At 47.3% G+C, this 15,375-nt stretch overlaps 1 protein-coding gene across 1 annotated transcript; it reads right to left on the bottom strand.

The window, feature by feature from the left end:
- Positions 1-2,252: 2,252 nt before the first annotated feature.
- Positions 2,253-14,693, bottom strand: LOC143958241 (vomeronasal type-2 receptor 26-like). Its single transcript, XM_077467759.1, has 3 exons — positions 14,631-14,693; positions 13,795-13,918; positions 2,253-3,160 (listed from the first exon to the last, which is right to left on the bottom strand). Exons 1-3 carry the CDS (start codon positions 14,691-14,693, stop codon positions 2,253-2,255), a joined length of 1,095 nt encoding a protein of 364 aa, XP_077323885.1.
- Between the last annotated feature and the right edge of the window lie 682 nt (positions 14,694-15,375).

The following is a 15,375-nucleotide window of genomic DNA, read 5'->3' as shown; positions in this document are numbered from 1 at the left end:
TGCGATCTGCAAACTCGGATCGCATGGTGTGAACACCCATGCGATCCGATTCTGCTGCGGGCCAAAAAAAGGGTCCCGTGCGAATTTGCGGCGGGTGCGGCGGGTGTGGCGGGTGCGGCGAATGGCTGAACTCGAATCGCACAGAGATCGGATGTGATTTGCACTGCAGTGCGGTGCGAATCACATCCGTTCTCATAAACCGCTGCAATGTGAACCCAGCCTTAGTGACACTGGCGACGGGGGGTGATCACGGGGTTAAACCTTTATTGGGGGGGTTAGGGGGGTACCTTAGAACTAAAGGGGGCTAACCCTAACTGCCCTAACAGTTATTAGTCACAAATGACACCCGCCGGGTGATCAGGGGGTTAAACCTTTATTAGGTAATAAATGGCGGGTGCCCTGAAACTATAAAAAAATAACTAACCAACCAGTGTCACCTGTAACAGTTATATGGTGATCACTGGTGAAAGGGTTAACTAGGGGGCAATCAGGGGGCTTTATGCGGTAGTATATGGGGGTCCCTGGCGCTATAAAAAGCTGCGGCGAACCTAAATACCTACCTGCCTAACTAGCGTCACCTGTGACACTAATACGGCGATCAGAAAAATGATCGCTTATTAGGCTGGGTTCACACTGGAGCGATGCGGAAACGCCGCGAATCCGCGGCGGGTTCCCGCATCGCATGCCTCCCGGCGGCAGTTCACACTGCCCTATGCGAACTGCTGGGAGTGTCAGTGAAATGTTACTGACACCCCCAGATCAGTTCGCATATCGCAGTGCGATCTGCAAACTCGGATCGCATGGTGTGAACACCCATGCGATCCGATTCTGCTGCGGGCCAAAAAAAGGGTCCCGTGCGAATTTGCGGCGGGTGCGGCGGGTGTGGCGGGTGCGGCGGGTGCGGCGAATGGCTGAACTCGAATCGCACAGAGATCGGATGTGATTTGCACTGCAGTGCGGTGCGAATCACATTCGTTCTCATAAACCGCTGCAATGTGAACCCAGCCTTAGTGACACTGGCGACGGGGGGTGATCACGGGGTTAAACCTTTATTGGGGGGGTTAGGGGGGTACATTAGAACTAAAGGGGGCTAACTCTAACTGCCCTAACAGTTATTACAGTCACAAATGACACCAATGCAAAAAAAAATAAAAAAAAAAAAATAAATGACATTGGTGTCACTGTGACTGGGGGGCAGGGGTAATTGGGGGGGTGATCGGGGGGTAAAGGGGGGGTGTGAGTGTGCCTGGCATGTTCTACTGTGTGTGTGAGTGTTGGTGCAACTTACTGATCCGCTCTCCTCCGTGTCGGAACGAAAAATACCGACACGGAGGAGAGAATACATCACTTCCTCTCCTGTGTTTACATTACAGGAGAGGAAGTGATGTCACCGGGGATTTCTATTCGTCGGGAGCGATCGCGAGGGGGTGGCCATGAATGAATGGCCGTCCCCTCGTCCGGGATCGCTCCCGCACGAATACCGACCGCCGCAGGCACCGGGCGGGGGCCCGATCGGGCCCCCGACCCGCGGGAGGCAAGGGACGTACATGTATGTCCTTATGCCTGCCCGTGCCATTGTACCGACGTACATCGGCGTGCGGCGGTCGGCAACTGGTTAATTAGTATAGCAAAAAATAATGACCTTTCACAGTGACACTTCCCTTTCAAAGTGAACAGCCCATTATGCCGCGTACACACAATTGGAATTCCGTCCAGAAAAAGACCGATGAGAGCTTTTCATCGGAAAATGCAACCGTGTGTATGCCCCAGCGGAATTTAGCTGTCCGAATTTCCGCCAGCCAAAAATTGATAGCATGTTCTCAATTTTCCAGATGGAAAAACTTTCTTTCGGTAATTCCGATCGTTTGTATGCAATTCCGACACACCAAAAATCACGCATGCTCAGATTCAACTACGAGACAGAAGCTATTGGCTACTGGCTATTGAACTTCCTTTTTCTAGTCACGTCGTACGTGATGTACATCACCGTGTTATAAACGATCGGAATTTGGTGTGACCGTGTGTAGGAAAGACAGCTTGAGCCGAATTCCTTTGGAATTCCGTCGGGAAAACCATCAGAGCTTTTTCCGACGAGAATTCCGATCGTGTGTACGCGGCATATGGGGGTTGTTTTCAAGACTAACAAATGTGATTTTCATCTTTGTTATGTCACATACACTTCATAGTCCATCTATTCTTCACACTATCTACCACTCAACGTGACTTTGTTCTATATGGCTTCTAAAAAGAATTTATGATCTGACCCTAGCAAACATATTTTTTCTTGTATTTCTCTCAGGTTTTATGATAATTATATAACATTTAGGGAAAAATATACATCCTAATATTCCGGCACTGGAGGCCAGTATGGCGAATACCTCCACAGCCACCATGTATTTCCCTCTGGTGCTCAGATAGGCCGGGATCATGGCAATCCAGACACTGCAGAACACCAGCATGCTGAAGGTGATGTACTTGGCCTCATTAAAATTGTCCGGTAATGTCCTCACCATGAAAGCCAGAACAAAACTCACAGCTGCCAGAAACCCCATATAACCCAACATAGAGTAGAACCCAATAACTGACCCTTCATTACACTGAATGAGGATCTTCCCAGGATAGGAGTCCATGTCATACTCTTGGTAGGGAGGAGATACTGACAGCCAAATAACACAGATCAGAACTTGGACAGAAGAACAGGTTACGACAACAGAATTAGACAACTTATCTCCCACCCACTTCCTCCAGTAGCTGCCGGGTTTGGAGGCTTTGAAGGCAATGCAGACTGTGATAGTCTTGGCCAGAACAGAAGACACAGCGATGGAGAAGAAGACCCCAAATGATACTTGTCTCAGCATGCAGGTTATATCCACAGGACGCCCGAGGAAGAAGAAGACACAGAGGAAGCTCAGCAAGATGGAGGTCAGGAGGATGAAGCTCACAGTCCGGTTATTGGCCTTCACAATTGGAGTGTCCCGGAGTAGAATAAACAATGTCAGTATATGGAGAGTTGCAGCAGAACATAATATAGAGATAACATAAAAGGCTTGAGTCATGGTGTCTGTCTCGTAGGAGAGATAGTCATATGTTTTGGGAATACAGGACACTTTTCTCTTATCCGACCACTTATCATCTGGACATTTGTGGCAGATGGCACTGTCTGTGGGGGGGGGGGGGGGGGAAGGGAAAACATACAAATTTTTAGTTATAAACTGAATAAAATGTTCAATAATGTAGCACATATCAGGTGCAGTAGTACCTTGGATTATGAGCATAATCAGTTCCTGAAGAATGCTTGTAATCTAAATCACTATCAAAGCAAGTTTCCCCATAGGAATCAATAGAAACTCATATAATTCATTCCAGTGTCACTGCTAGTATATGCAGTACCACATGTGGCCAGAGGTGGAGGGGCACTGGAGACACTCAGAAAAACTTGGAGAAGCTCTGAGACCACTCGGAAATGCTTGGGAATGGAGTGTTTCTGGATGTTTCCGAGGGTCTCAGAGCAGCTCTGAGTGTTTCCGAGCTTCTGCGAGTATCTCTGAGCATCACTGGTGCCCCCACACCTCTGGTATTGCTCACAAACCGAGTCAGGATTAAAATAAAAAACAAAAAAACATCTTGTATTGCGAAACCGCGTTACTTGCAACTCCAGGCTTTTCTGTAACTGTACTTTATTAATAAAACTTGGTATTACATTAAAATAGTACTATTACTATGAACGGGTGGCAGATCCAGGCAGGGTGACGGCCTTCCCTCCAGGTTCGGAACAAGCATGCGCGTGCCCCCCCCCCCTGCTGACCCGTGCTGTGATTGGGCACAACGCAAGTTTGACAGCTGATTTCAGCCAATAAATATATACAGCTTACCTGTAAAATCCTTTTCTTGAGAGTACATCACGGGACACAGGAGCTTCATTACATAGTGAGTTATATAGGCACCTCTGGTGATTGGACACTGGCTAACCCCAATTAAGGAGAATTCCTCCCCTATATAACCCCTCCCATCTGGGAGGCACCTCAGTTTTGTAGCAAAGCAATAAGAAACCACGTAAAACCCAAGAGCGGCGGGAGCCCTGTGTCCCGTGATGTACTCTCAAGAAAAGGATTTTACAGGTAAGCTGTATATAAAAATCCTATTTTCTTGATCATACATCACAGGACACAGGAGCTTCATTACATAGTGGGATGTCCCAAAGCAATGCTCAGATTGAGGGGAGGGAGACACAGATCAGAATTATAGACCGCCATGCACCAGAGGATCTAAACTGCAGCCTGCAGTACACTGCGCCCGAAGCGATATCCTCTTGCCCTCTGACATCCACCTGATAGAATCTGGTGAATGTGTGGACTGATGACCAAGTTGCAGCCTTACAGATCTGAGCCAGGGAAGCCTGGTGATGTACTGCCCAAGAAGCACTTACAGCCCTAGTTGAGTGCGCTTTCACTTGAAAAGGAGGAATCTTCCCCTTTACACTATAGGCCTGAGAAATAACCTGCCTAATCCACCTTGAGAGAGTGGATTTTGATGCCGCCTGGCCCTTCCTCGGGCCTTTCTTCAAAATAAACAAGCAATCAGTTTTTCTTATCTGAGCAGTTGCCTGAAGATAGATACTGATTGCCCTTACCACATCTAAAGTGTGCAAAGACTCTTCTTCTGCGGATTGTGGATCCGGAAAAAAGGATGGTAGGATTACATCTTGATTCAAATGGAATCCTGAAACCACCTTAGGCAGAAAGGACCTATTAGGACGCATGACCACCCGGTCCTTATGAATAATTAGATAAGGTTCCTTGCTGGAGAGAGCTGCTAGTTCTGACACTCTTCTAGTCGTAGATATGGCTATCAAGAAAAACAATTTTTTATTCAAAAGAACTAATGAAGCCTGATGCAAAGGTTCAAATGGTTGCCCCTGCAATGCCGAGAGAACCAAATTCAGATCCTATGGGCATACCGGAGGTTTGACTGGCGGCCTTAACCGCATAGCCCCCTGGATGAAAGCCCGCACAAGGGAATGTGATGCAAGTGGCTTCTGGAAAAACACTGACAAGGCCGAAATCTGCACCTTGATAGTGCTTATGGCCAAATTCATTTCTAGGCCTGACTGGAGGAAAGCCAAGATCCTGCTAATGACATACTTTCTAGGATGCCATCCCCTGGGTTCACACCAGGAAACATATGCCTTCCAGATTTTGGAGTAAATAAGCCTGGAGGCCGGCTTTCTGGCATTGACCAGAGTAGAAAGGACTGGCCCCGAAAGTCCACGATCTCTCAGAATGTGGGTCTCAGCAGCCAAACCATTAAACTTAGACTGTGTAAAGCAGGATGGTAAATTGGACCCTGCGAGAGTAGATCTGGCCGGAGAGGGAGGATCCACGGCCTGCCTACTGCCAACTTCATGATCTCTGCATACCAAGGTTGCCTGGGCCAAGCCGGGGCTACCAAAAGAACCAACTTTGTTTCCCTCTTGACTCTTCCCAGGAACCGTGACAGAAGCGGGTACGGGGGGGAAGGCATAAATTAGATTGTACCGATCCAAGGGAACTGTCAGAGCAGCTGACCCCTGAGCAAGTACATCTCTTGTCCTTGACACGAATTTGTCCAGTTTCCTGTTGAATCTGGACGCAAACAGATCTACGTCCAGAGTGCCCCATTTGTGACATATGTTCCGAAATATGTCGGGGTGTAGAGCCCATTCTCCTGGGCATAACTGTTGGCGGCTTAGAAAGTCTGCTTCCGAGACCTTCCCTTACCCATCGTTATTGGTCCTGCATGGTTATCTCCTCATTTTGGGATGAAATTCTGGCATTTATCTTCAAGATAACACTTTTGAAAATCCCCAAGGATCCGCTACTCCTTATTTTTGGTCACTGGGACCCCAAACTGCTTCCTTGGTCAGCTACTTCCACACCTCTGGGCAAGGAATAGGCCTTGCTATGTTTGTTACTCGCCAGAAGAAACATTCTGGCCAACTGGACTTCCACGAACAAACCATCTGTATCACAAGTGGACAGAGAACTCATGCACCTCCTCTTTCGGGACAAATTAAACACTAGTTTTCTGCAAGCCAAAGCCAAACTTCGTTTCCACAATAGATGGGATTTATATGTGTCTTCAAAACTCACCCCCCAGGAACGAGCCCACCTCGAGGACCACTCCTTCATCTATCAGGGTCACGCATTACCGGCGCCAACCGCTGCAACCTGAAATCATACCATGCGTGTCTCTGTGCTCCTATCTATCTCCCCCTCACATGGGGCCTCATTCATGCATCGCCTTTCATTGACGGCCGGGAACTGTGCAGCACTTCCCCCCCCCCTCCCCCTCCCCTATGTACTGCATTACATCTATACTCTATGTTACCTTGTAGATTGTTCCTATATTGCACACCAGGTTATATTCTAACCACCAGATCCATCCAGGGGAGGCTTCCCCTTCCCCCCTTTTGGGGGAATGGTGAATCCTCCTTTTGTTATATACAACTTGCTTAGTTCTTATCAAACCCCGAGTTGACTGATTGTTTTTATTTATTCTCTGCCTTTATCCTTTTTCTGTTCCAATGAGAAAAGTATTAGCCCGCAACTTTTGTACAACTTGTTGTATGCCTTTGTTCAATAAAATTTTATTTAAAAAAAAAAAGAAAGTCTGCTTGCCAATTTTCCACTCCTGGAATGAAGACTGTCCATGCCTTTCTGCCCAAGCAAGTATGCGATTAACCTCTCTTTGTGCAACCAGACTCCTGGTGCCACCCTGGTGATTGATATAGGCCACAGCTGTGGCATTGTCGGACTGAACTCGAACAGGGAGACCCCGTAGTCTGTAAGACCAGTTTATGAGAGCCATATAAACTGCCCGAATTTCCAAAACATTTATGGGCAATAGCTTCTCGATCGCAGACCATTTCCCCTGCGTGCACGTCTCCTCCAACACTGCTCCCCAGCCTGTCAGGCTGGCATCTGTAGTTATAATCTTCCATGGAAGAGGAAGAAAAGTTTTGCCTTTCAGAAGATTCTTGGTCTGTAACCACCAAACGAGACTCTTGCGTGTCCCTGGGGATAGACACATAGGAAGGTCCAAGGCCTGGGGCTTCCTGTTCCAAGCCGCAAGGATGCATCTTTGCAAAGGCCTTGAGTGAACCTGGGCAAATGGAACGGCCTCGAAGGAGGCGACCATTTTCCCTAACAGTCTCATACACAACCGAATGGGGGAAGTTCTTCTGCCCAGAATTAGGTGCACTAGAGCCCCTATAGCCATGGCCTTTGGCCTTGGTAGAAACACCCCGCCCTGAGCGGTGTCGATGACCATGCCCAGATACTCCAACCTGGTAGCAGGCTGTAGGGACGACTTTTCTAGGTTTATAATCCAACCTAGACGTTTCAGGTGTTCTAACGTTTTGGTAACACTGTGGTTCAAGAGCGCTACTGTTTTCTCTATGAGAAGTAAATCGTCTAGATAAGCATCACGGTTATACCCTGAGCTCTTAGGTTTGCCAAGAGAGGGTCTAGAATCTTTGTGAAGACTCGAGGAGCTGTAGCGAGACCGAACGGCAAGGCCACAAATTGAAAATGGCACTGATCTACCGTGAACCTTAGATACTTTTGGTGTGCGGAAAGAATTGGCACATGAAGATATGCATCCTTGATATCAATTGATGCCATAAACTCTCCTCCTTGCAGGGAGGAGACCACAGAGCGTATTGACTGCATTTAGAAAGACCGGATGTGCAAAAACTGGTTCAGATACTTCAGATCCAGGATAGGTCTGACACCTCCATTTGGCTTTGGAACGGTGAAGAGATTTAAGTAAAAGCCTGATCCCTGTTCTTTTGGGTCCACTTCCACTATCACCCCCTGGGATAGTAAGTGATCTAAGGCCAGAAGTAGCGGTTTTTGCTTTACTGGATCCTTGGGGATCCCTGACCTTCGGAAGCGAGAAGGTGGAATCTCCTGAAACTCTAGCTTGTAGCCCAGAGATATCGAGGAGGTTACCCACTTGTCCCGAATCTCTTCCCGCCAGCCTTCTGCAAACTGCAGGAGCCTTCCCCCCACTCGGCCGAGAGGGGGCGCCCCTTCACAAGGAAGCTTTTGGGCTCTGCTTGGCAGGCTTTCGCCCCCAAGTCTTTTTCTGCCCCTGGGCGTGACCTTGGGCCTTTCCTCTAGAGGGAGGTTGGGAAGACCATCGCCACTGCTTAGAGCTTGATGCTCCTGGAGAAAGAGAACGCCTAAATGATGGACGTTTGCTCTTTTTGATTGGAAGGAGAGTAGATTTACCCCCTGTAATCTTTTGGACGAATTTATCTAATTCCTCCCCAAATAAGCGTTCCCCCTTAAACGGGAACCCAGTCAAATACTTCTTACACGATAGCTCAGCTGCCCAATTTTTTAGCCATAGGGCCCTTCACATGTGTACCAACAGGAGAGACAAACGAGATGCTTGTTGGACAGAATCCAAAATCGCATCAATCATAAAACACAGAATTTGAGGAATTTCTGCATAATTCTCCACTTCCTCACTGGGAAGGAGGCCAAGCATCTGCTTAACCTGTTCCTTGAGGAACTGACACAACCCCAGAGTTGCGACTGTAGGCTGCACTACAGCGCCAGCCATGGAAAAGGAGGCTTTCAATAACGTTTCCAGCTTCTTATCAGTTGGATCCTTAAATACCTGAGCATTATCCACAGGACAGGTCAGGTTTCTATTCACACAAGAAACAGCCGCATCGACAGATGGGACCCCCCATTTCTTGGTGAAACTTTCCTCCAGAGGATAAAGCATAGAAAACCTTTTAGGAGGAGCAAACAGTTTATCGGGATGAATTGGAAAGGAAAAGGCAGTCTGTGGGATTCTCCTGACCCCCAGGGAAGAAATAGGATGTAGCGGCCTCAGGAGCGGGCATTCTGAAAGTGGTACGCACCAATTCAGTATAATATTGAACCTGTTTTCTGAATGCCTGGGAGGAAGGGACTCTCTCCTCTTCCTCTGACAAATCCGACTGCTCTTGATCCCTATCCCATGATAGGGATCTCTCCTCATTGTCAGAGGTGTCATCTGAAAGAGGAATCTCAGCAGAGGGATTGGATCTACCCCTTTTTCTGCTATCTTTTAGGGAAGCTGAAATAAAATCCATGATTCTCCCTTCAAAACCCTCCAATGTAGCCTTAAGGGAGTCTTCAGTGACATACACTGGGGCTGAAACATTAGGAGAGGCTGCAAAACCTGACAGGGGCACTGACTCATCCTGTGAGGCTGGCTCCAGTCTTGCAGGGGGGATGGTAATCTACAGGCATTTTTAGGACCCCTAGACCTAGGAGGTGATTTACTAGTGCCTTGTTCTTACGAGGAGACATAGTCCTAAGCTACAAAGCAGAGGTACTAGTACAAAAGTGCAATCACTATTGTGCTCCAAGTCTCACAATAAATATATATGCTTAAACTGCACAACCTGATGCTGAGTAGGTGTCTTAGGTTTGCCTGGATCCAATCCCTTAGGATGCTTACTGCCCACAGCTCCTGTGTCTTCCACTTACAGCCCCCTGGCATTCTGGGCTTTTTAAAATTGCTGCTTTGGCGCCTGCAACCACACCCCCCTCCTTCCATTAGTATGGGAGCGCACGTGCACGAGGACTGCCGGTCGTCCAAGGGGGAGAGGATCACCTACGGAGCCGCGCGAGACCCCTAGACTATGTGGGACATCTCTCTTACCTCTATTGTGGCAGAATCTGCAGCAGAAGACGTGAGCCATCTGAAAAAAACAGGCTTCACTGAGCGTGTGTATCTGAAAGACATGTAAGTATGCATCAGGCTGCTCTTACTCCCTCTAGTGGTGGAAACCAGGTAAGACATACAACTACTCACATGAAGAAATCCATAATATATGATTTATATAGAATTAACTTCTCTTACCTGTCCCCGCCGCAGGAATTGCTGAAAACAGACAGAGTCCAGCCTTCACCCATCATGGCGGGCAGAGTTGTGCCAACCTTCAGGATTTTTTGGGTTCCTTCTCAGAGCAACCTCTTACCTGGACCTTGTAAAAGACTCTGCCAGAAACCTTCGTGCCACTATGTAAATAGTACACCAAGTCTGGTTTTCCCAGAGCCCAGTCTTCCAAAAAGGAGAGGACTTACAGGCAAAACCTTGTTTCTTCGGATGACGAGGCCCGGGTACTATATCATCTTGGGAGTCAAATATCGGCCCGAGATATGGATCCGGTTATCATAGCCCTTAGACCCCCGCAGGGACCTGCACAGAGCTTTCTTCATAGCACGTGCTTTACGTGACCAACCACCTTAGACACTGGCGAAAAAACTGAGGTGCCTCCCATATGGGAGGGGTTATATAGGGGAGGAATTCTCCTTAATTGGGGGTTAACCAGTGTCCAATCACCAGAGGTGCCTATATAACCCACTATGTAATGAAGCTCCTGTGTCCCGTGATGTATGATCAAGAAATTAACCACTTAAGGACCGGGTCTATTTTTCGGACTCAGGCCGCGTACACACGGGCGGACTGTTCGCCCAACTTTGTCCGCTGAACAGTGTTTGGGCGGACAGTCCGCTCATGAGTGGGCTTTCAGCGGACAGTTTCAGCGGACAGTTTGACGGACAAGGTTTTTCGTAATTTCCGAAAAACTGTCCGCTGAAACCTTGTTTCAGCGAACAGTCCGCTCGTGTGTAGGCTTGTTCGTCAAACAAAGTTGCGCGCATGCTCAGAAAGGATTTTCACGCCGAAAGTTATAATGCAGTGTATAGGACGTCGTATTTTTCGTCCCGTCGTACGTGCCGTTCACGTCATCGCGCACGGTTTCAGCAAACTGTTCGTCCGTCGTGTGTGGCCATGTCCGTCCATGCTAATTTTGAGCGGACTGTTTGCCGAAACTGTTTGACGGACAAAGTTGGGCGAACAGTCCCCGCGTGTGTACGCGGCCTCAGTGTTTACAAGCTAAAATCATTTTTTTTTGCTAGAAAATTACTTAGAACCCCCAAACATTATATATTTTCATTTTTCTAACACCCTAGAGAATAAAATATTGTTCCAATACTTTCTGTCACACCGTATTTGCTCAGCGATCTTACAAGCGCAACTTTTTTGGGAAAAAATACACTTTTTTGACTTAAAAAATAACACAACAGTACAGTTGGCACAATTTTTTTTATAATGTGAAAGATCATGTTAAATTTATACCCAAAAATGGATACCAAAATCTCCATAGGCGACGTTTAAAAAAGGAGACATTAAAAAAAAAAAAAATCTTATTTATTTAACTTTTTTTTTTTTACATTGTCCTTTAAAAAAATTAAAATAAATTGGGGCCACTTTTGTTACTATTACAAGGAATGCAAATATCCCGTGTGATTGAAAAAAAAACAAAAAAAAAACATGACAGGACCTCTTAAATATGAAATATGCAATAAAAAAATTAAAAAAATGAATTAAATAAATAAATAAATAAAATTCCCCTTTAAGAGCATTGGCTGGAAGTGACATTTGACATAAGCAACGGAGACGACAATTACTGTAGCTGCTGACTTTTATTATTAGGACACTTACCTGTCCAGGGTTCTTGCAATGTCATCACACCATATGATTTTGGGATCTGCAGTTGGGTTCTGCCCCCGCCATTCCTGGTAAGGGAAACCGACAGTGAACCCTTTTGGCTTCACTACTGCGGTTCCCTACAGCGGAGGCGCACAACATGCTGCACTTTCTAATTGGCCTGGCGGTGGAGGAAGGAGGAGGGGGCTGAACTTTCGAGGGACGGCACTACGGTGCTGTTCTCCGGAAGTGGGGAAGATGGACCTGTCAAAAACACATATTTGTTTCCCTCTCCCCCCTGAAAGGTGCCAAATGTAGCCCCCGGAGTGGGGAGGAGGAGACAGATAAGTGGCAGTTTCACTTTTGAGCTTTAACAATCTAAAACAGTCATTGCTGGTTTGGGCATAAAGCTCCTAAATATGTATCTGGTTCCTCCATTCCAGAATATTTGTGTTTTGGGGAGACATGGACTTGAATCTGAAGCAAGACCACTCCAAGGTTACTCCCCTGGCACACACCTCCAAAACAATGGTGCTCCCTTAAAAGCCAGGGCCCATAGTTAGTATGCAAGAGGCCACCCTGCAGTCCGCTCCAAAAGCCTCTGTCCCGGTTGGGTCTGTCACAAGTAGAGTGTTTCATTGACTTTCATTGCTCACTCCCGTTTGGATGGTCTCGGGTTAAGGCATGTGGAGTTGTTTGGCTAAGAGATGTAGTAAGGACAAGCAGGGAGGAAACTACAATCCCCATGGAGCATGGTGTTCTGAGCAGGAGAAGTGAAGAAACGTCTGCAGGCTTCACAGGGTGGATTGTGGTCTTTTGGTGCCAGACCAGGTTGAAAGCAAACATCAAGGGAAGAGTCCTGAACCACAGGGCCCTCATCCATCAGAGCAGCCCTATCTATACTTCTGCAGCCTGCCTGGCCAGGCTGGACAGCCAGTCAGCATCAGCACTTGCAGCATTGTCGCATGGGTTCACTGGGTATTTTATGCACACACAGCCTTCCAGAACGGGTTCACCAGTAACCTTCAGGAGGTGGTTCACCTGAGCATGTTCTGACACCCAATGAGGGGCCCCTCTATCGTTAAAAACCCACTACTATAGAGCAGGCCTGATGAGAGGGCTCTTAACCCACCAACCACTGCATATCACACAACTTTTTGAGACTTCATTAACTCAGTTTGCCACTAGGCTCATCAGGCACCCTTATACCTATACTATCACCTACATTACCTACTCTGGATTTCCATAACTGGATTCTGGCCTACCCCTCCTTGTACCTGTTACTGTTAAACCTTGCTCAAGTACTTCCTACCAGAACTATTTAACAAACCTCCGCTACATAAAATTGATGCATGAGGAGCGGCTTAGTCACGTCACTAGCGCACCACCATATGGGCCTCAACCATGCCGGCAGGAAGGAAATATTTTTTTTTACTTTTGTTCTTTGTTTTTGTTTTTATGCTGGTGGTCATTCCTCTGTACTTGCGCTGTTTTGTCACCTTCTCATTTACTTAAAGTAGATTTTTTTTCACCAACGGTGGCCCATTTTGGAGATTTCCCCTGCACTTTCTGTCCCATAGCCAAACAGGAAGTGAGGGGAAATCCCTGCAAATCATGGGAATTCCTTGGGGGGTCCCAAGGAATTGGAAGATATGCCCTCTATTACTTTTATGGGGACAGCTCAAAATGTGGGTAATTTCTCTTACTTTCACTACTAATGATAACGGTAAAGAGGACCAATTGAGAGAGTCAATCTCCTTAATTGGGGGGGTTAGTTTGTACTATTCTGCCTCATTTAACCAAATATTTTCCAATACAAACCATGTTTGCTCAGTCTGGTATGTTTTTTTTTTTCAACAATAGGGGTGCGTCAGAGTGGTGTGGAAGGAGATCTGCTCTGAAAATACACAGGTTAGGTTTCAGAGGGCCCATCATACCAATGTCTCGTTTGGGAGTGAGCTACACACAGGAGCTATAGCAAGGCTTCTAGGGAAGAAGGCGCTGAGCAGAAAGGACGGGCATAGTTGGGCTCTCTTGCAAATCACAGCTTCTTCATCTCTATTAACCCCCCGACGCACCAAAGGATTACAGCAGTGGGGGTATGGGGCTTCGATGAAGGAGGATTTCAAGGAGACCAGAAGCCAGCAGCATAAAGGCTATGCCACATTATTGGTAGGTTGTTGCACTTAGAGTTTAAAGTTAATAGTCATGTGTCTTTATTCAACCTGACTGACTATATGACTGTGCATTTATTACCGGTTACGTTGGAGAGTTCCCCATCAGGGCACGGCACACAGCCATAGCAGCAGACGTGGGTTCCTTCAGTTTGAACTTTCCTGGATCCTGGTGGACACGGATCATTGCACCGAGCTTGGGGAACCTGAGAGAGAAAAATATCAGGTGAAATCAAATTAGCCCTGCAGGTAATTCTTTAAGGAAACAACTAGGTGGTTTATATATTATATATATATATATATATATATATACACAGTGGAACCTTGGAGTAATCCAAAGCAATCTCATATCAAAATGAGTTTCCCCATAGAAGTCAATGGAAGGAAAGAGAATTCATTCCACATTGACTTCTATTGCATATACTGCATGTGGCCAGATGTGGGGGGCACCGGAGAGACTTGGAAATACTCAGAGACCGTTCGGATGCACTCAAAACCCCTCAGAAAGGCTTGGAAACACTCTGGTACAGAGTACGTCCGAGTGTTTCTGATTATTTCCGAGTATTTCCCCAGCGGCTCTGACCAGCTCCGAAAGGCTCCAAGTGTCACCAGCGCCCCCGCACCTCTGGCCAAATGCAGTACTGCACACCGTAGAGGCTTGAATCCTGCTCGTGTTGCGAGACAACACTCACAAACTGAGTCAGCATTTAAAAAAAAAATCTCGGGGGCGTGGCTAGCCGGCAGAGCGGATGGACGCTCAGTGAAGAGCTCCTCGCATACACGGGCCAAAAGGGGGAGATTACCCGTTCTACAAGCCTCGTTTCCTGGCGAATTCTACCCTAGGAGGTGCGGGCAAGCCTGGAGATGCCTCAACGCAAAAGAAAAAGCGGTGGAAAACCGAACAAGCTGCCAGACTACTTCCTCACACAGCAGAGGCAGGCGGAGCAAGATGGCGGCGGTACACGCGGTGGAGGAGAGCATGGCGCTTATACAGCGCCCAACAGACAGGTACCAACTCCACATCTCCCAGACCATCCACACCGCTACTCAGGGAAAATCACCAGCACCCCTCCGCTGTCGGGGATGACTAGCCCTGCCAAAAGCAAGCCGAGACTGGATAGCAGTGACAGAGAGGAGGCTGAGGCAAGTTTGGATTCCTCTCTGGAGGACACCAGAGAGCTGCAGGATTCCCTGTTAGAGTTCCCCACAGCGAATGCCCCTATCCTGGACACAACATTGAAAGATATGCTGGTGTCACTACGTTCCACGATCCATGCTGACATTCAGACTCTCACTAGGAACTTTAAATCAGAGATATCCTCAGTGTTGCAGAGAGTGGCCCATGTTGAATCTAAAATGGGTGAATTTGCTACAACCTTCAATGACCTGGTGGATGCCCATAATGACAGGGAAGACGAAATGATGCTCATGAAGCTGAAATTAGCAAATTTGGAGGATAGGTCTAGGAGGAATAATGTTAAAATTCGAGGCATCCCTAAATCCATTAAACCTCCAGACCTAAAACTTCACTTCTTACAGATAGCTAAGGCAATCCTCCCAGATGCACCGCTGGAAGACTTACTTGTGGACCGCATCCATAGACTCCCTAAACCTAAGCATGTAGCAGCCCATCTCCCGAGGGATACCATCGTCCGTATTCATT

This window comes from Lithobates pipiens, unplaced genomic scaffold (genome assembly GCF_037356315.1).
Source record: "Lithobates pipiens isolate NorthernLeopardFrog02 unplaced genomic scaffold, aLitPip1_a1.2 Scaffold_6, whole genome shotgun sequence".
Taxonomy (NCBI): Eukaryota; Metazoa; Chordata; class Amphibia; order Anura; family Ranidae; genus Lithobates; species Lithobates pipiens.
Note: the sequence above shows the minus strand (reverse complement) of the source record. Positions and strands in the feature narration are given on the sequence as shown.